The sequence below is a fragment of the Bidens hawaiensis genome, unplaced genomic scaffold (genome assembly GCF_021521415.1).
Source record: "Bidens hawaiensis isolate Kalapana, Puna unplaced genomic scaffold, B.hawaiensis_p1.1 tig00011619_1, whole genome shotgun sequence".
Classification (NCBI taxonomy): Eukaryota; Viridiplantae; Streptophyta; class Magnoliopsida; order Asterales; family Asteraceae; genus Bidens; species Bidens hawaiensis.
In genome coordinates, this window is record NW_027491908.1 from 164,906 (window position 1) to 184,563 (window position 19,658).

Sequence of the window (19,658 nt, forward strand, 5' to 3'; positions counted from 1 at the left end):
AGGATAGGATATGACAGAGCCTTCCAAAGTCATCCATGTTCGGAATGTTGGCCATGAGATCTCCGAGGTTCGTTTCATAATAATATTATTAATAATAATACTATTATTCTCACTCACTCACCCATTAGACGATATTCAGTCTGTAACAATAATTTAGTGGCGGATCCAGAAAATTTTTCTTCAAGCCGGTTTAAGGTTTATCACATAATAAAAGTTCTATACAATAACAGAAAAAAAAGGACACATAATATCTCAGCTGTTAATATTCATAATGCCTACAAGTCAAATTTAAACATTACTAATTGTCTAATTCAGTTAATATATTTCAACATAATTATTCGTTCATTCTAATTCTAATTTCAACAAATAAATAAATAAACAAAAATGGTTGAATCAAAACATGATATATAAGCAGTACAGTGAACTCGTGAAGGACTCAAGGGGAGGCGGTGTTCAGTGTTCAATATGTTCGATGTCCGGGGAGGGGCTAGGGGTTGTATTTAGTTATTAGTTAAAAAAATACACGCTGGCAGTGAGAATCGAACCCGGGCTCTCACATTAGGAAGGAGGATCTTGAACAAATAATTTGGGTGGGTCGGAGGATCTTGAACAAATAATCTGGGTGGGTCGGAGGATCTTGAACAAATAATCTGGGTGGGCCGGACTCTGGGAGGCCCAAGCTAAGAACCGCCATTGGGAATGTTTACCGCTAGACCAAGGTTTCACTTTGTGTATTGGTCACTCACAAAATATATATGGGTTCACTCTCATATATTATATAAGCGCTTTATATAACTGAATGGGTTCCTGTGAACCTGGTCCCGTATACGTAGATTTGCCTCTGTATCACATCAAAATAGGCTATTATCGATACTAAAACGATTACATACTTTTTCTGCAACATTCTTTTTGTAACTTTTGTGATTCGTAACATAAAACTTATTCATTTGAAGCATCTTCAATGCTGAGAAATGGTCTTTTATTATAATTCCTAAATATTTCATTTTCAGCCTGATCTGCTTCAACTATTCCAGCCTTTTGGAGTCATTAACAAACTAGTCATGCTCCGTGCGAAAAACCAGGTATTTCACTTTTTCATACGCGTTTTGTTAATTTCTTGTATTACATTTACATATGCTGCGGCTGCAGGCTCTCCTACAAATGCAAGATGTTCCTTCTGCTGTCAGTGCAATGCAATTTTATGCCAATGTGCAGCCAAGCATAAGGTACTACGACTTACAAAGAAATTAATCATACATATTTTTTGGGTGCTTTTGGTTTCCAATAACTTATAATATCATTTCAATCTCAGGGGTAGAAATGTTTACGTTCAGTTTTCATCTCATCAAGAGCTAACTACAATGGAGCAAAGTACTCAAGGACGGGTGGATGAGGTTTGTATTATTCAACCACCATTCTTTTAAATTGGCTGTTGCAGAACACCGATGTTTACTTAAAAAAGCAATCAACTTTTGAGCAGATTTTGCTTTAATAAACTTTTACAAGTTAATACTGCGAGCATTAGTTATCAAAAGCGAGGGAGGCGCTATTTCAGAGCACAGCGAGGGTTTAGCGCCTGGTGTTAGTCAAGGCGAGCATTTGAGAAAAAATTCTGATTTTTTCTGATTATAACTAATTGATAAGGATTAGTTGTAAAGTAGTCAAATTTATGTAAATCATTAACTAATTACTTAAAAAAAATCAGATTTACTAATTTTCTTTTAACATCATTGATAATTCTTGATTTATTTGTTTTATATATTCTAGTTAAGCTAGATTTATATAAATATCATTAGTTTTAAGATATTTTAATTTCTTTTTTTGTATTGGTTGTAGATGTATTTAATTGCTAATTGTATCAATTTTTAACTATATTTGGGGATTAATTTTTGTCTTATATTTATCTTATGCATCCTAATTAAGCTAGATTTATACAAATATCATTACTTTATACGGTTTTAAATATTTTTGTGCTGGTTAGATGTTTTTAATTACTAATAATTGCATTAATTTTTAACTATGTTTGGAGAGTAATACTAGTTTTGTAAACCTATTATACGCGCGTGCGCGCACACATATTATTGTTTTTATTGTTGCGTTTTTTTTTCAGGCCCTCACTTTTTTTTGCGCCTTGCTTTTAGGCCCTAGGCAAGGCCTATGCACGTTGAGTGCGCCTAACACCTTTGATAACTATGATTGCGAGCTTGTCATACATAAACATGTTTTGTAAATACTTCTACTAACGGAAGCTACCTTTCGCACTTCCATTTTGTATTATGATATTGAATTGTTAATGATGGATGGTATATCATCTGTTTGTGTGTAGGAGGTTGACATATATATTTTTATAATCTTCTGTTTCTCTTTCTTTCTTTCTATCTTCTTTTCTATCTCTATTCATTCTCTTCTCTTCTTCTCTTCTGGGTCGGAATGGATGTCAATAGCCCAATCGCATTCTTTTGGTCACCATTCACCATATGCTGTACCCTATAACTGTGGAAGTCCTGCATCAAGTTTTCTCTCCTCATGGATATGTCGAGAAAATTGTCACCTTTCAAAAGTCAGCTGGTCAGTCACCTTCGTCGTCTTTTCTTTTCATGTTGTTTTTCATATCACCATGCATTCGTTTACAGTTGTTTTTGCTTTCAACTTTGTAGGTTTTCAAGCACTAATTCAATTTCAGTTACGCCAAAGTGCTGTGGCTGCAAGAAACTCTCTTCAGGTATTATTATTATTATTATATTTGTCATTCAGTTGATAATGAATTAACATTAATATTTGCAATTTATATTTTCAGGGGAGAAATATTTATGATGGTTGCTGCCAGCTAGATATTCAGTTCTCAAAGTAAGTATCCAGTTTGTACTAGGGATGCGCTCGGTACCTAATTTTTTTCAAAATCTTGGTACTGATGCCGGTACCGAAACCGTACCGGTACTGGTATCGGTTCATTACCCGTACCCGTTTGCTCATCCCTAGTCTGTACCAGAATGTTTTGCTTATTTTCCCCTAACTGATATTGCTTAATTTCTTACCAGTCTTGAAGAGTTGCAAGTCAACTACAATAATGACCGCTCTAGGGATTTCACAAACCCATCACTACCTTCAGAACAGAAGGGCGGCAGATCCTCTCAAGTACGTTTTCATATGGGTTTTTTTTTTTTTTTTCTCAGTAGTTTAATGTCTCTTCTTATTGTTTGTGTTGTGCCAGTCTGGAGGATATGGAGATGCAGGAGGTATGTGCACCTTACAAGCAAGCCACACACCTATGCAGTTGATGCGTTGAAAAATCGAATATCGGTAAAGGACCGATTTTTGAGATATCGGTTATCGTTTTGGGGTATCGGTAAATTTAATATTATGCCGAATTTATATGTATACATGTATAAAAACGTAAACATATATAATATTAACAGTAACATCAAAAGTCAAAACTCATAAGTGTCAATTTTTGAAACATGATCTAATTGTAAGCCATGAAATCTTCCTCCGAGTCCACATCAACCAAGGCATCCAAAATATCGGTCAAATATTGGTTAAATATCTGTCTATATCGGTCAATATCGCTAATTGTATTGGTACCGATATTATGACCGATATTTTTCTTGGGGACCGATAACCGATATGCCGGCGATATTAACTGCATAGGCACACACATGTGCGTTTATTGTTCCTTTCATCTATGTTTATTTGATTGTTTTTTCTTTTGCTTTCAGTTGGATATCCACAGGTTGGTTCTTTTTTCCATAGTAAACAGGGAGTTATATGATCTGATATTTTGTAATCACTTATTTCCTATGCTGCATAATCATATCTTATTAATATTTATCACGCATGCATTTGTGTTATGGGCTGATGCTTTTATGGGATGTTTTTGTTATAACTTATTGGAACGCAGATGAATAATGCGGCTGCAATTGCGGCTGCATTTGGAGGCGGATTGCCCCCCGGAATAAGCGGGACCAACGACCGATGCACGATTCTTGCATCTAATCTAAATCCTGATGTAACGTCTTCCTCTTTTTCTTTCACACACATTCACTTATTGTAAGTTTCTATGTTTAAAGATGTTCACGGTTGATGATGATTAGCGGATAGACGAAGACAAGCTGTTCAACTTGTTTTCTCTGTACGGCAACATTGTGAGAATCAAGCTTCTTCGAAACAAACCGGATCATGCTCTTGTTCAGATGGGTGATGGCTTTCAGGCCGAGTTAGCAGTGCACTTTTTGAAGGTATTTTGTTTTTCCTTCTTTCTTTATTATAAAAAGGGTAATTTGTAGAATAGTAACAAAGTTTTTTGAAAGTGTTCCAATTAATTTACTCAAGTTTAAAAAGCCTTCCAATTAAGTACTCAATATTCATATATATTTTTTTAAGTTATAGGGTTTAACATGCTTTTCTTTTTCTTTTTTTTGCCTTTTTTTTTGTTTCAATGAGAAAATCTTTTTTATATTTTCTTCTATGTTGATGTGGAGCGGTGACGTGGATTGTATATATTTTTTTATTTTTAATATAATTAACGTTATTTTTAATTCTTAAAATATAGCTACATATATTTCAAATCCAGACCCCCATATATTCTCCTCCATTGCTTTCTTGACGCACAAAAAATTCTAATGAGGCTCGATTTGAAGATTTAGTGACCCGATTTGGGCAAAAATTGCATGAGTGACTTAATTGGAACACTTTGAAAACTTGGTTACTATTTTGTGACATTTTCCAAGTAGATTATTTATAAAGTGTTTTTGTATGTAGGGAGCTACGCTATTTGGGAAGCGTTTGGAGGTTAATTATTCAAAGCATCCGAATATTACAATGGGTGCTGAAACACACGAGTATTTGAACTCCAATTTGAACCGATTCAACCGCAATGCTGCTAAAAACTACCGTTACTGCTGCTCACCAACCAAAATGATCCACCTGTCGAGCCTACCCCAGGACGTGACAGAAGAGGAGATTATATCCCATCTTGAAGAACACGGGTGCATCGTGAACACAAAAGTGTTTGAAATGAACGGGAAAAAACAGGCTCTTGTTATGTTTGAGAGCGAGGAGCAGGCAACCGAAGCACTTGTGTGCAAGCATGCAACCACACTTGCGGATTCCATCATTCGTATATCCTTTTCTCAGCTGCAGACAATTTGATGCTGCTGCATGCTTTTGTCCTCACAAACCACTCGTCGTTTGTTTTTTTTCTTTCGTTTAGTGTGTGAATTTACTTGAGATTTTAGATCATGTTTGTACTAGTTTTTCTGTTTGCTTGTATTATTTATTTCGTCGTGCTGTTTTTAATCATTCTGCAGAATAAAAACTTAAATATGGCAGGTTCGTGTTTAATCATTCTGCAGAATAAAAACTTAAATATGGCAGGTTCGTGTTTAGCCGTTTAGAATAGATTCGAATTCTGCATTTTTCTGTGTGTATGATTCTGTGTACAAATGATTTCCTAATAGTCAATTAATATCATTTATGGAGCTGAAGCTTGATTTAGACTTATGTAGTGTTTGTACATTGTAGGATTTTGTGTGTTGAAAAAATGTAACGAAAACAAATCAAAGACGGTCTTTGGTGTAGGATTTACTGAGTGCGATGATGACATGTGAATACCGTTACATCTCTAGTAATAATAACTGCTAATCAAGGTTGTTATGCCTCTTAATCTTGTAGATGGGTATGTACGCATATATAAGAATTATATTGTTATACCTGTAGCATCTTTTGGTATCAAAAACAAGAAAACAAGCGGTATAAGCGTACACACAACTTGAATCCCGATCCCTAAACTAAGATTATCAAAGACGGTCTTTGGTGTAGGATTTACTGAGTGCGATGATGACATGTGAATACCGTTACATCTCTAGTAATAATAACTGCTAATCAAGGTTGTTATGCCTCTTAATCTTGTAGATGGGTACGTACGCATATATAAGAATTATATTGTTATACCTGTAGCATCTTTTGGTATCAAAAACAAGAAAACAAGCGGTATAAGCGTACACACAACTTGAATCCCGATCCCTAAACTAAGATTATCAAAAGAACCCGAAGAAATGTTCAAAACAGAAGCCAAAGTATCGCCAAAGAACGAACTCATTGCAGACCCAAAGTTGTTAACCGACATGTAGAGTGCAAACAGAGTCCCTTCGATTCCAGGCGGGCATAATTGTCCAGATAGGATCAGAAAAGGCATGAACCTGCAATCGCAAATCAACCCGTTACTCACTTTGACTTTTGATAGTCAAACACATTGATTTTGTTACAACAAATTATGAAAAAAATATACTTGAACTGGTTGACTACATCCGAGAAAGCGGACCCGAACAACACCATTACTTTGTCTGATATGCCATGCGAAACATTTATTCTAGAAACTAATATTAAGTCAAGAAGAGTCAGCTGTGCCAGAGTAATATGAGCAAACCTGCAAAACATGGGTCAGTTTAGAATCAGTTAGCAAGCTTTCTTTATACACTTATGATTTTTTTTAGAATTAATTACACAGATTGGCCGGCCCGTATTGCAACTTTAGTACTCAAATTTAAAAAATTACAACTTTAGATCAACTGATTGCACGAACGTAACACCGTTGGTCCTTAAATGGATGGAGGTTAACTTTTCAGTTAAACTTTTTAAAATGACCAAAATACCCTTGGAATACTAAAAAACATAAGACGGGCGTTTATGGAAACTATTAGTTTGGTTATTTCACACGCAATTAATGAAAAAGAAAAGTAACCACCGTCCATATGGCAACCACGGGGACTATCCGTGTAATTAATTCTTTCGTTAATATACACTTACATGAGAATCTTTCTTAATTTCATCTTCTTTAAGAAACAGTTGTAAGTGAATGATCCAAACATGAGGCCTATCCACCCATTAACACGTTCGGTCCCCAAAAACGAAGCTTCAAGATTCAGAACTTCGGTCTGGTAGTAGAACATAACATTTGACAGATTTGGAACAGTTACCTGTGCTAAGAAAAACCAACCCATTGGTCTGGCTTTCCAAATAATCTCTCAATCAGAAATAAGCAAATTATGGGCCCTTTCAAACAAGGACCAAATAATATGTTAAGAATTCAAGCTGTAATAAACAATGATACATATACTTTTTTGACCCGTTACAAACCCGCCCATTCGGTTTTTGAGTTTTGAAAACCATTCGGTTTCTGTTTCATCGGTTTTACCATAGTTATAACCTTTTTTGTTAATTAATTGATTAATTGGTTATTATACATTTGAGCTTAAAATATTTAGGTTACACTATTTATTAAATTCTTATAAATGAAAATCCGTAAATTTGGTTTTTTGATTTTAAATGCATGCAAAACCGAAGCAAAATTCGGTTTTTACAAAAACATAAAACCAAACCATCGTTTTTGTTTAATTTGGTTATTTCGGTTCTTTTTTTTTGGGCTACTCATTGGTTTTTCAGTTTCATGAGCAGCCCTAAATTATACATACAATTTTTCATAAGAAACTAAAGTAATAGAAGGTTTATCACGTTATACCTGAAGATAATCGGGCGTCGAATAGCATTAAACAACGTATAACCGGCCCGTTTAAAAGATTGGAACCAGTTTGACAGCAAAGATTCATCCTTTTCAGTCTCCTGATATTTACTTAAAATATTATTCAATATTTTCTTGCTACTTTTATGGCTCCTTTTTCTCATCAAAGTACCAGGTTTTGGCGGTGAAGCGGATTCGGTTGATAATCTAGCTTCATCTAAAATATCTATGTCAGAGTCATTAGAAGTAGAAAATTCAGGTAACTGTGAACTGCTTATAGAAGAACTGTCCGCCACAAAACGACATGAAAATAGTTGTACTGCTGGCAAAACAGAAAATAGTAAAAATATGTTGTGCATTTGAAAGTTGTTTAGTGCATATGTTCCAAACAAACTCCCACAGATTCCACCTAGAGCCATTGTCATCCATGATATTGCTTGCAGATCGCCAGAAAACGTAGCCCTAAACGGAAGTAATTTTGAAAAATAAAAATAATTAGCTGGCAGATAACAAAAACCTGTAAAAGAACCGAATGAACACAAACAGAGCATGTTCGAGTTCGTTTAACTTTGGCTGAACAAACGATCAAACACAAACAACTAAAAGAATGGGGTTTGCATGCTCGTGTTCGTTAAGAAATGTGGTGTTCGTGTTCATACGTTTAATTGAAGGAACGGTTGAACACGAACAAGTAAACAAACTGGGTTTTCTTGTTTGTGTTTGTTAGTTAAGAAAATGAGCATGTTCGTTTATTTCGCTCGTTAAAGGTTTAAATGAATGGTTCACGAACGTTAATGAGCGTGCATAAACGAACATAGATGAACGAACATAACTAAGATAAAAACCATTTAAAAGTAAATGTTAACAATAATGTGTGGGGCATAAAAAGGTTATTAAAACTAGACTAAACTGTAATGAGCCTAAAAGTTTTAAATGAATATATTAGTGAACGTAAAAGAACAAACTTAAACAAACATAAGCTAAGAACATAAATGAACATTAACAAACGAACATAGACGAATTTAAACAAACGAACAATCACGAACATAAATGAACGAACGCAAAATGTGTTCATGTTCGTTCGTTTAACTAAATAAACAAAACGATTTGTTCATGTTCATTCCTTTATTAACTAAATGAACACAAACAAACTTCCCATCAAACGATTCACTGAGCGTTTGGTTCGTTTACATGCCTATTTTACTCGAAACTTTATGCATAAATTATCCATAAATAACTTTTTTTTAAATCCTAGACAAAAGAACATACTTTTCATGCCTAGCTGCCTCTGTAATCATTGCATCAATTACAACATCCGCCATTGCAGATCCCATGTTTTGCAATAACAATAATATCATAAGTTGATGTTTGGAATCCCTTAAAGATTCCCAGGATCCAAGAATCAACCACGGAAATAAGGAAAACAGAGTTGCAATGACTAAATAAGGAATCCTTTTTCTTCCTTTGATTGGAATACAATCTGATATTATTCTGCACCAAGTTGAGCAACTGTTTAGTTCAACTTAATAATTAATGTCAATAAATCTATGAATTAACAGTTAGATGAACACCCACCCGAATATTGGTTTTATGCTCCATGGAACAAATGATATGGATGTTACAAACTGAGAAGCAGAAGATGATAACTTTAATCCGTATTTTAACTGGTAGGAAACTGCAGTCCATACAAAAGATCTAAGCCCCTGATCAAATAAACCACATTAGATGAGTTTATATACGAAAATCAAACGGGTTCATAGACAGGTAAAAGGTTGTAAACAAACCAAACGTTCAGTGAACTGTTTGGTGGTAAGTTCGCTTGTTTTATAAATGAACACATTTGAAAAACGAATTTCATTGGATTAACTAAATAACGAACACAAGCAGAGTCCAGTTTGTTCATTTGTGCTCGTGGACGTTTATGTTCGTTAAATCGTTAATATATCCTTGTCTGTTTGTTCATTAAAGGTTTTTAATACTTTTTAATAACTAGTCTGATCTGAACATATAGATTTAAGCAAAATTATTAAAACTATAAAGCAAAAATATATACGAGTATTATGCGATTAATTTAGATGTGAAATTAACATATTAATACAACCATTAAATAAAACACCAACGCAAACTTGGTAGTTAGACCGAACTGCTGACACTATCAGTTAGCCAAATCATATAAAACATTGTTTGTGATCGTGAACCGCGCCCACGAACAAGCTCATTTTCTCAATAATGAACGAACACGAACAAGAAGTTTCGTTCAGTTAGCTGTTCGTGAACCCTCCGCTTGTCCAATAAATAAAAGCTTAACTGATGAGCATGAACAAGGCCTTGTTGATTCGGTTCGGTTAGGTAAAAGTTAGGAACACGTACGTATATCATGGACAGTTGAAGCAAACACTCAAATTGCAACAACTTGAAATAATATATTAATATGATGTTCCTGATTTAAAATCATAATAAGTCTAAAAGCTAATAAGAATATAGTGAAACGGTAAAACCCTAAGATAAACGTATCATGAATAGGAGGCAATAATAATAGGCTTAGTTTATTCATATACCAACTAGGTTATTCAAACACCAGGAAGGCCTATACGAGTCGTATAGGCTCTATACGACTCGTATAAGTGTAGTGTCAAGTCATTTTCAAGTCAGGAGTGTCAGTTTTCATTTATTTGTAACGTATAGCCCCTATACGAGCCGTTTGGGGTATACGACTCGTATAGAGTCTGTTTGACTCGTATAGGTTTTTTTTTATTTACAAAATATTAAAAAATAACATACGAGTTGTTTACAAAATAGAAACACGTAATTTAAAAGTAAATATTTTGCTATATAAATAAAAACATATGAACAACATGAATGTTTTTGGGTAACGACTTTTTATATGTGGTCATGCAATCCATTTTGGTTGACGCCCATGTGAGTTATCTAAGCTTTTGAAATATAACTGCCATAAAAATAATAGTAGTTCAATGCCATATATTTACAAAGCAACACACAAATCTTACATGGTTGGAGCAAGAAAAACTGATACATGGCTTATACGGCTCGTATAGACCATAAAATAATTAAAAATATCTGACATGCAGTCTATATGAGTTGTGTAGACCCTTATACTAACAAGAATATCTATACGACTCGTATTGGCCCCATACGAGCCGTATAGCTTTATTCACACACCATGGGGATGGTGTTTGTATATAACAACCCTAATAATAACAGCATAATTGGGGAAGAGATTAAAGCTAAACCTGGGAAAAGTAAATGAAGCAGATGAGCCAAAGAAAGGAAGCACCGAATGTGATCCGAAGCTCTTTGATCCATCCTATCATCTTATTCTATTCTTGCTGATTTTCATAAATCATGTATGTGTTTATTTATGTATGTATGTATGTATATGTATATGTATGTGTAGAAACGAAACAGACAAGAAGAAGAAGAAGAAGAAGAAGAAATATGTGGGTACGTACGTTTCTCGTTGCATTTCGGTTCCTCCAACCGTTAAGGAAAATGTTATAATAATTATGTCCGGCACAAAATCATTCGGGCCCCTACCTTGTTTATCATAATAATCGAGTGTCACATGTCAAAATTTCAGCGCCCAGAAAAATCTAGCAGGCGTCTGGAAAAATCTAGTAGGCCCGATGCCTAGATTTGAGAAAAAGCATGCACCGCCTGGAACAAGTTTGTCGGTCAGATCAGAAAAGTAGGCGTCGACAGAAAATATTCTTGGCAGGTGGCGCTCGATCATTAGGTTAAAAAAGTAGGTTGCCCGGTTGGTTTGAGCTAGACATAATGGGGTCGGTTGAATTTGTGGACATTTTAAAAATTATCATAATCAAAATGGACAATTTTGGCGTTTCCCCAGAGAAAGCGTTACATTTGATTTTGAGTCGATCTTGTAAAACAATAATATATTTAACCCCAATTAGAAATACACTTGTCTTCATTTTCATTTTTACTTGTTAAATTGCATATTGCGTCCCTATGATTAAGTTGTTTGCGTCTCTCTCATGAAATTTGAACCGCTTGCATCTCTGTGGATTTCGAGTGGTATCATTATGAGTCCCTCTGTCTATTTTTGTTAAAACATCCGCTAAAAAGACAAAGTGAATTGTAATTTAATGCTTCAACCCAATTCAACGGACGGGTTCCAGTTAAATGTTTAGTAGTCTCCAAGTTCTCATGGATATTGTCACTCAAGCCGAAGTTGAAGACATGACAAAATAAAAAAGAAAGAAATAAAAGGACCCCATGATTAAGTCTTCGAGCTTTTTATCGATCCAATCTCAAGTGGCTCGGTTTGTTTGCACCCCAAATATTGTTACATTTATTTAGTATTATGAATTGAACTCTTCCCATATATATTAACTACTAATACGCTTTACATACATTGCTTATTTTTCACCAAAGAGTTTTGTCTTCACTAGTATACTTTCATAATCTGGTAGAGACCATAATACAACTTCTCACTAATAAGTTAGTAATCACCTGCCTTAACCTTGATATATGGATAATCATTTACAAATATAACATAAGTCTTTGAATGTGAATTTTACAGTGTCTCCCAAACATTGGGAAAAAACAACATTCAAAGTAGTCAAAATACAAGTTAGTCAAATACATATTTAATACTTCACAAAATGATACCAAAACTGTTCAAACTTCATACCTCTAAACATGATCTGTCTAAAGACCAAAATAACATCATCAACTCTTCCAAAATCTCCATATTAATCAATTATAATGGACATCACCACCCAACTTTACCTTTTTAGTTTGTGCAACACCAACACATGACTCTTTGAGTGAACTAATCTTCCTCTTAGTGGCATCACATATCTTCTTTAAACTCACCAAAATATCATCAAACTCCTCATCACTTTTTTTATCACAATTTTCTTCATCACCCAATGACGAATCTTGCTCGTTTTTTAAACCCGTTCGATCCACATTCTTCCACCAATCATAGTACCTCTTCGTAACCCCGGGTTCAAACAACCTCAACGGAACAAAAAACTTAACAAACTTACTCACCTTGTAACTAAAAACATCACCAGGAATATCTTGATCGTAACCGAATTGCATAGCCACTCGGTGAGGATAATATCTTGCTTTACAATCCAGCCCGTTAAGCTCGCAAGGCGTTATAAAACAAACAAAAGACCGCAAATCATCGTCTAAAATCATGGAATCAGACGACATTATTATTACCTGTTCAGAATCTTGGTAATACAAGGACGGTGTCCAGTTTTGCAGATCAACCACATAGGGTCTCCAAATGAAACTTTCAAGATTAATAGTAAGCGGATTCAAAGCATGCCAATGGGCTAATCTTGGCTCACCGGGTCTAAGCTCATTCGGGGTTATTGAATTCGGTCCAACAAGTTGAAACCTTTCGTACCCCCAAATCTGAACTAACCGAAACGGCCCTAAAAGATTGACACAAACATTCGACTTTTGTTCTTTCAACTTAGTCAAATTACAATATATATAAGCAAGAACCGCAGGCGCAAGAGCCAACTTAACACCTTGTGACAGTCTCACCGCGATCGGGATAACATGTTTTCCTACCGAATCTAGATCAACCGACGGAAACACAAACCTAGACAACCACAACGACAAAAACGCAATGTGCTCGTCTTCCGGGTCGGGCTCGGGTCCCTGTCCGGGCCCGTCATAAACATTTGAATCCACTAAAACTGTGAGGCTTTTTTCGCCTTGCTCTTCACCAATTCGGACCGACACCCGTTCATAATTTCAACTTTTCCCGCCAAATCTGGGTTTAAAGTAACAGAATCAACGGAATCAACAGAAATAACAGATTCCCCTAAAACCGAATACCCGCCAAGGACCGTTACGTCTTCTAAAGTAACCGTGGCTTCGCCCCATGGGAAAACAAATGTGTTGGTTTTCGGGTACCAGAACTGTGACAGTTTTTTAACTAACGTTTGGTTACAAGGGGTGTCGTAAATGGAGGTCATGATGGAGTCCAGAATACCTGAAAACCGAACCGAACTGAATTTTTAGATATTTATTTTTTATTTTAAGTAATTTATAAGAATTTAATAAATATGTAACTCAAATGCTTTCAGCCAAATGTATAATAGTCTATTAGTTAACAATGAATAAAATTAATTTGACCTAAATTCATTTTTTCAGCTAACTTTCTTTTCGGCCCTAAAATTTTCAACATCAAATGGCAAAAACCGAAACCGAATCGAAACCAAAAAACCAAAACTGAACGGTTTCAAAAATTTAAAAACCGAAGTTTTGGTTTTAGCCTATAATAGCGCTAAACCGCAGCACACACACCCCTAGTTACAAGGGATGTCGTAAATGGAGGGCATGATGTGTTAAACGTGTCAACACCAAAGCCATATTGAAGGCTCCTAAAATCTTGGAGAATATTTAATATAGTAATTAATTTATTGTTATAAGATAAGTTAGTCTTATTTTATTTAATCCTGTTTGTTTTGTATTCAAATTATGTATTTGAGTTAGTATAGGATTAAAACCGTTGGGTTTATATATAAACTAGGTTCAATATGTTAGTTATTATAATATTACTAAGTTTTTCTCATTTGTCTTTTTCTTAATAAAAGAGTCGTAGAGAGTTTAACAAATCTCGTGTTCGTGTTTTGATTCACTTGCTTAAAGTTTAGCATGATGGAGTCAAGAATACCTGATAAAACCGAACCAAACTTTAATTTTTAGATTTTTATTTTTTTAAGTATTTTATAAGATTTTAATAAATATGTAACTCAAATGCTTTTGGTCAAATGTATAATAGTCTATTTGTTAACAATTAACAAAATTCATTATACCTAAATTCATTATTTTCAGCCAGCTTTCTTTTCGGCCTAAAATTTTCAAGCAAAAACCAAAACCAAAATGGAAAACAAAAAACCGAAACCAAACTGTTTCAAAAATCCAAAAACCGAAGTTTTGGTTTACGGTTTGGTTTTAGCCCATAACCACACCGAACCGCACCACACACACGCCTACACCCCTAGTTACAAGGGATGTCGTAAATGGAGGCCAGAATACCTGATTGTATCCAAACAGCACTGTGTTTTCCCGCCATTTGTTCGACCCATTCTGGCCATTTGGTTGGTGGGTGTGTTTTCCAGCATTGAGGTTCGGGTTTGGGTTTGGGTTAGAGGGTGTGGTGGGTTTGGGGATGGGTGGTGGTTCGTTGAGTGGGTTGGAGACGTGGGTTAGGAAGGTGGCGAGTCTTTGGGAGAAGTGGTTGGTGGTTATGGAACCCATGAGGTGGGTGTGTTGTTGGTAAATAGTTAATGGTGGCTTTGGGTTGTTTGTCATTGTTGTTGTGTGGGTGTGGTTGTGACTTGACTTGTGACGGAATCAGAAACGGCGGCAGTTTGGTTGTGGTGAAGAAGTTTTGAATTTCGAACCAGTTATCACAAGGGTCGTTGGATAAAGTTTTTTTCTTTTTTTAAGTGTTCGTTTAGTTTTTCACCATCGCCTGTCTAGGAATATTCCATACGATAGTATAACTCTTATACGATCGTATGACGGGTTTTTTTTTAACAACCAGCATCTTTGAAGACTGTATGAACTTTGGATATAACTCTTTTGAGAAATTATAACTTTGAAAGTGCCTATGTTAACTAGTAACTACCCATTTAATATTCAAAACTTTTGGTATAACTTTTTTGAGAAATTATAACTTTGAAAAAGGCTTAAACTTTTATAATGCATAACTAGTTGCTTGCTCTGTTCATTCGGCGCGAGACCGTATATGTATCGTGTCATTACGTAAAACAAGGATAAGAATGCACGGAATATTATATCATATTTCCTTTATAAATCATATATGTATACTATCAAAACTCTAAACACATTCGGCTCAATCAATTCTTTTTTTTTGTTTCCATACGATCGTATGGGAGTCATACTATCGTATGACTTCCAGTCAAACTTCGTACTTGTGTGTACTTTTGTCACTGGAGGTTCCATACAATCGTATATCTCCTATACGATTGTATGTAGGGTGTCTGAGTTTTGAGAGATGGTGTACGAATATCATATCCCTTTTAATTTAATAAGGCTTTAGCTCAACTCGCTTGAAGTTGTATTTTTGAATTTGTGTTCGGTTTGTTTATTAATTATTTATAATTGTTTACATGTATATTTATAATTAGGGATTTATATATAAAATATTTTATAATATATATTATTTAGTTAATTTTATTCTATGTTTATATGCATAATGTTTGATACCATCTTGGTGTTTGTGGAAAAAGCATAACTCGATTGATACCAATACCATCTTGGTGTTTGTGGAAAAAGCATAACGCGATTGATACCATCTTGGTGTTTGTGGAAAAAGCATAACGCGATTGTTCATTCCAGGGCTCCGATTTATATCTCGAGCTTGGTGGAGGAAATAAAAGTTTTGGGTTTTTGTGGATAAAAAACAGGGGAAGGAAAGCTAGTCTTTCATGGGAAGAATGGTGTGCTTTTCGTCCGTAATGGGCCTAGTGCATGTTTTGTATTTGTGTAGTTGGTGATTGTTTGTTTCTGTTCTGTTTGTTGGTTGTGTTGGTGAGTTGGCGTATGGTGTTTTCTAGCTTCTTGCTAGAGGTTACATTAATATATATTTGTTTGTGTTGGAAAATTATAAATAATGAACGGAACTAATTTATTAAGTTATTAATATTATAACTCTTCGTATGTTAAATCTCTTGAGTAGAGTTTTCTTTATAACATTTGATGTGTTTTATTAAAGAATTAAGTATCTAATTAAGTGAGTCTCTTCACTCACTCTTAACTCTTGTATAATATAGTAGGCTATGTGGCTCATTTGAAAGGGCTAGAAAAATGAGAAGCTATGAAATTTAAGGAAAAAATACATGCATGCATGAAGAGTTATGGTGAAGAAGAAAACTTTAAATACTCATATGTTGAGAGCATATAGAGATGAGTTTCTCCATTCGATTCCTCCACCATTTCATTCTTTTTATTTTTCCCACAAGTTCTAACACTAGAATTTAACTAATGTAACATCGGGCGTGTGGACACCTCTGGCAGTACAAACTACTTCAGCTGTTGTACCCTGGGAGACAGACGCGTAGTCTTATGTAGAGCTGCGAAATCTGTTTTAAGGGAAGCGTGTGGAACACGTGCCTCAGTCTAAACCGTCAACATTAGTTTGTTCGTTTTTGTAGCAAAGGATCATACAAGAAGATACACATCAAGCTCCTGTTGAAGACTACACAAAAGATCGTTCAAGAATATGTGATTCAAGGAGCTTAGTCAATGACCAATGTGATGAAGACACAAGACGAAGCTATTACATGAAGTACCTGATGAAGTCACATTATCTTATCAAATTTGAATATGGAAATTGTATATTATATTCATTATATTCGATTTTGTAAATGGTATTGTACTCGTATATTTCCAATTACTAACGAGAGTATCGTTCACGATTATTTTATTTTTAATAAAAGGTGACCCATATTTCTACGGTTTGTTGATCGTTAAAAAAAATTTGCAATAATAGTTATAGTTAATAGCTTATTAAACGAGTCTTTAAAATAGCTTAAGCTTGTTTTAGGTCCGCTCGATTTATAGAAGTTTGAATATTTCTTTAGTTTGGATGCTATCTTCTCATTTTTTGTTTATTCCCTTTCTAACTGCAAGGTCTATTTATTCCTTTTACTTTGTATAAATTATTATGACATAATAAAACACAAAGATTATCAATATCGTTTTTCTATCTATTTGAGTTTTTAACGAGTCGATCTCAAGTAGCTAATAACTGGCTAAGTTCGTTTACACCCTACTTAAGTGCTTAACATTGCACGTATCCGGAAAAAATATACTAACCTTTAGCGGTAGAAATAGTTTATAAAATATAAAAATTACCTATTACAATATTTTCCATCATCAGCAGCCCTTCCAAACAGCCAAACTATTGACACCATTTATCTGCCCACTTCCATTTTACAACCTTAACACAAACCAACTTGTACCATTTTATTAGCATAAACTCATAAAACATGCATACATACATACAAACAATCAAGACTCAGCCACAGTAGATCGGGCTACTAACGGGCCGATACACAAACGGTTTGATGGCATGCGAGTAACCCGATGCATGATTGTAACTAAACTTCACACCTGAAGACCCGTCTCCAAGATGAGTGCAGTGCTCATGGAAACTGCTAATGGGCCTTGCTAAACAGGCATTCCACCTTTCACTCTCGGGCATCGTTTCAGCCACCGTGTATATTCCCCTTGAATTTGTAAAAGCTTGATAGTTTAATACTTCCCCGGATTTCGTTATGCAAAGAACTGCAACTTCTGCGCCAGCAATCACATAAATACAAATGTTTATTGCAGGACTTGACTGTGGTAGACTGCATTGACTTTTTATAGACAACCACAGATAGAAACGAGAACGCTCCCTGAATCAAGATTCTTGAAATGTATAAATGAGTCGAGCCGATCCCGAGCTCAGCTTGTTTTGAGTTTTGACTTACAAGAGCTCGAGCTCGGTTCGTATCAAGTTATTTTTCTAAAGCTTGAACTCGGCTTGTTTATTATTTATTAATTTCCATACACTTTACAATATTCTTATATACTTTAAGAAAATTCTTAAATGAGCTTAAGCTCGGCTCGTTTATTATTTATTAATTTATATACATTTTCTTTATATACTTTGAGAAAAATCTTAAATGAGCTTAAGCTCGTCATGAGATCGCGATACCTTAAATGAGCCAGAACTCGACTCAAGCTTGGCCTTGCAGTCTAAAATTAATACGTACAAGTCCAAAATAATTAAAACTTAAAAATACAATAGGTTCGTTAAGGCTCGATGAGCCAAAACGATCCTTCCATACGGAGCTCGAGCTTCGGCTCGATAACTAATCAAGCTGTATTTGAGGCTCGGGCTCGGCTCGTTTAGAGATTTTAATCGATCCGATCTCGAGTAGCTTGCGAACAGCTCGACTCATTTGCTCCCCTATAATAATAATAATAATATCAATTGAAGCAATTAGCAATCAAACTTTGCACCGACAAACTAATGCAGCAAAGTGTAACACCAAATCGAACAATTACAAACAATCGAAACATAATATGTGAATGAAAGCTTACCTTCTAAGACATGATCTTCAGGACCCATGGAGCCATCGGCACAGACGTCGCAGACAACTCTGCCGTGGATTTCACCGGTCCAGGCTTGTATGGTGATAATTAATGATACGATGAAGTGGATGATGATGAAGAGGTTCTTCATTGTTGATTTGCTTGTGTTCTTCCCATGGCTGTAACTTACTTTGCCGCTGCTTTGTTTTAAAGGTCGGGTCGTCGGTGGGTGTCTGAATGGGTCGAATATGACCCACCCGTAAGACTAATACCAACCACTCCACTTTCATTTATTGCATTCAATGTTTCAAGTTTGTCTATTCTAATTCAAGTTTTCAGATTTGTCCCTTACGTATTTTATTGTTGGGTGATGTGTTAGAAAATACCGGTGATGAGTTAGTAAACCAATCAAATAAAGACGTGTGAGGGTGGAATACGCATGATTGACGATGTGTTTGGTGTTAATTTATGGTTGACGATGCGTTAAGCATTAACGCAGTGTCAACCATAAATTAACACTTAACACATCTTTGACCATGTGTTTGGAGGCCTGCACATCGTTGACTATGTTTTGGAGGCATAACACATCGCTGGCTATGTGTTAGCTAACTCGTTGACGGGACTGCCTAACACATAGTTGACGACGCGTTAGAAAAGTAACAACTCTGGAAAAACGATTTTGAGATGACTAGAATCTCTCACTATTAAAGAGCTATTTTAGGAATTTCTCTAAAAAATATAATATTTTGTTATATGAAGTTTTTTTGGGCTTGTATCATATGCGTAGGTGTAAATAAAAGCGTAGTGAATTTTATCCATGAAAAAGGGCCAATGACGTTAGGTTATATAAATAAACGAAACTGTAGATATAGAGTCTTAGAACCACCTGTTAACCTAAAAAAACCCGCAAATAGGTCTTATAACACGTCCGCAGACCCACACCTGCTATCATAACTGAACACCCGCGGGTAAGAAACCAACCACCTGCGAAGAAGTCAAAACGTGCACACAGGTGGGT

At 35.2% G+C, this 19,658-nt stretch overlaps 4 protein-coding genes across 5 annotated transcripts; 1 reads left to right on the forward strand and 3 right to left on the reverse strand.

Moving 5' to 3' along the window:
- Positions 1-5,333, forward strand: LOC143538411 (polypyrimidine tract-binding protein homolog 3). 2 transcript variants are annotated; one of them, XM_077031984.1, is made up of 13 exons: positions 1-67; positions 1,011-1,082; positions 1,150-1,226; positions 1,313-1,394; positions 2,445-2,568; positions 2,658-2,722; positions 2,798-2,847; positions 3,039-3,139; positions 3,219-3,236; positions 3,717-3,730; positions 3,899-4,006; positions 4,092-4,235; positions 4,759-5,333. In XM_077031984.1, the coding sequence occupies exons 1-13, from the start codon at positions 11-13 to the stop codon at positions 5,146-5,148; spliced, it is 1,302 nt and encodes a 433-aa protein (XP_076888099.1). In that variant the 5' UTR covers positions 1-10; the 3' UTR covers positions 5,149-5,333. The 2 variants fall into 2 exon arrangements, with proteins under 2 accessions (XP_076888099.1, XP_076888098.1); XM_077031983.1 differs by having other exon boundaries at positions 3,039-3,135; positions 3,212-3,236.
- Positions 5,334-5,911: 578 nt separating this feature from the next.
- On the reverse strand, positions 5,912-10,850 carry LOC143538389 (putative folate-biopterin transporter 4). The gene is made up of 7 exons (XM_077031962.1): positions 10,768-10,850; positions 9,092-9,219; positions 8,786-9,007; positions 7,517-7,978; positions 6,805-7,002; positions 6,287-6,424; positions 5,912-6,197 (listed from the first exon to the last, which is right to left on the reverse strand). Exons 1-7 carry the CDS (start codon positions 10,846-10,848, stop codon positions 5,936-5,938), a joined length of 1,491 nt encoding a protein of 496 aa, XP_076888077.1. The 5' UTR covers positions 10,849-10,850; the 3' UTR covers positions 5,912-5,935.
- Positions 10,851-12,253: 1,403 nt separating this feature from the next.
- Positions 12,254-13,500, reverse strand: LOC143538400 (serine/threonine-protein phosphatase 7 long form homolog). The gene is made up of 2 exons (XM_077031972.1): positions 13,249-13,500; positions 12,254-13,180 (listed from the first exon to the last, which is right to left on the reverse strand). Exons 1-2 carry the CDS (start codon positions 13,498-13,500, stop codon positions 12,254-12,256), a joined length of 1,179 nt encoding a protein of 392 aa, XP_076888087.1.
- Positions 13,501-17,418: 3,918 nt separating this feature from the next.
- On the reverse strand, positions 17,419-18,791 carry LOC143538391 (uncharacterized). Its single transcript, XM_077031963.1, has 2 exons — positions 18,651-18,791; positions 17,419-17,861 (listed from the first exon to the last, which is right to left on the reverse strand). Exons 1-2 carry the CDS (start codon positions 18,789-18,791, stop codon positions 17,577-17,579), a joined length of 426 nt encoding a protein of 141 aa, XP_076888078.1. The 3' UTR covers positions 17,419-17,576.
- Between the last annotated feature and the right edge of the window lie 867 nt (positions 18,792-19,658).

Bases quoted from the DNA above. Each gene is read 5' to 3' on its own strand.
- LOC143538411 (XM_077031983.1), top strand. From the start codon at position 11: ATGACAGAGCCTTCCAAAGTCATCCATGTTCGGAATGTTGGCCATGAG. The intron at 2,723-2,797 runs GTATTATTATTA...TTATATTTTCAG, and splicing joins CTGCAAGAAACTCTCTTCAG to GGGAGAAATATTTATGATGG. The intron at 2,848-3,038 runs GTAAGTATCCAG...ATTTCTTACCAG, and splicing joins CTAGATATTCAGTTCTCAAA to TCTTGAAGAGTTGCAAGTCA.
- LOC143538389 (XM_077031962.1), bottom strand. From the start codon at position 10,848: ATGATAGGATGGATCAAAGAGCTTCGGATCACATTCGGTGCTTCCTTT. The intron at 7,979-8,785 runs GTATGTTCTTTT...ACTTCCGTTTAG, and splicing joins GAGGCAGCTAGGCATGAAAA to GGCTACGTTTTCTGGCGATC. The intron at 6,425-6,804 runs GTAAGTGTATAT...CATGTTTTGCAG, and splicing joins AAATTAAGAAAGATTCTCAT to GTTTGCTCATATTACTCTGG.
- LOC143538400 (XM_077031972.1), bottom strand. From the start codon at position 13,500: ATGACCTCCATTTACGACACCCCTTGTAACCAAACGTTAGTTAAAAAA. The intron at 13,181-13,248 runs GTGAAGAGCAAG...GGGCCCGGACAG, and splicing joins ACGGGTGTCGGTCCGAATTG to GGACCCGAGCCCGACCCGGA.
- LOC143538391 (XM_077031963.1), bottom strand. From the start codon at position 18,791: ATGAAGAACCTCTTCATCATCATCCACTTCATCGTATCATTAATTATC. The intron at 17,862-18,650 runs GGTAAGCTTTCA...TATGTGATTGCT, and splicing joins CTGAAGATCATGTCTTAGAA to GGCGCAGAAGTTGCAGTTCT.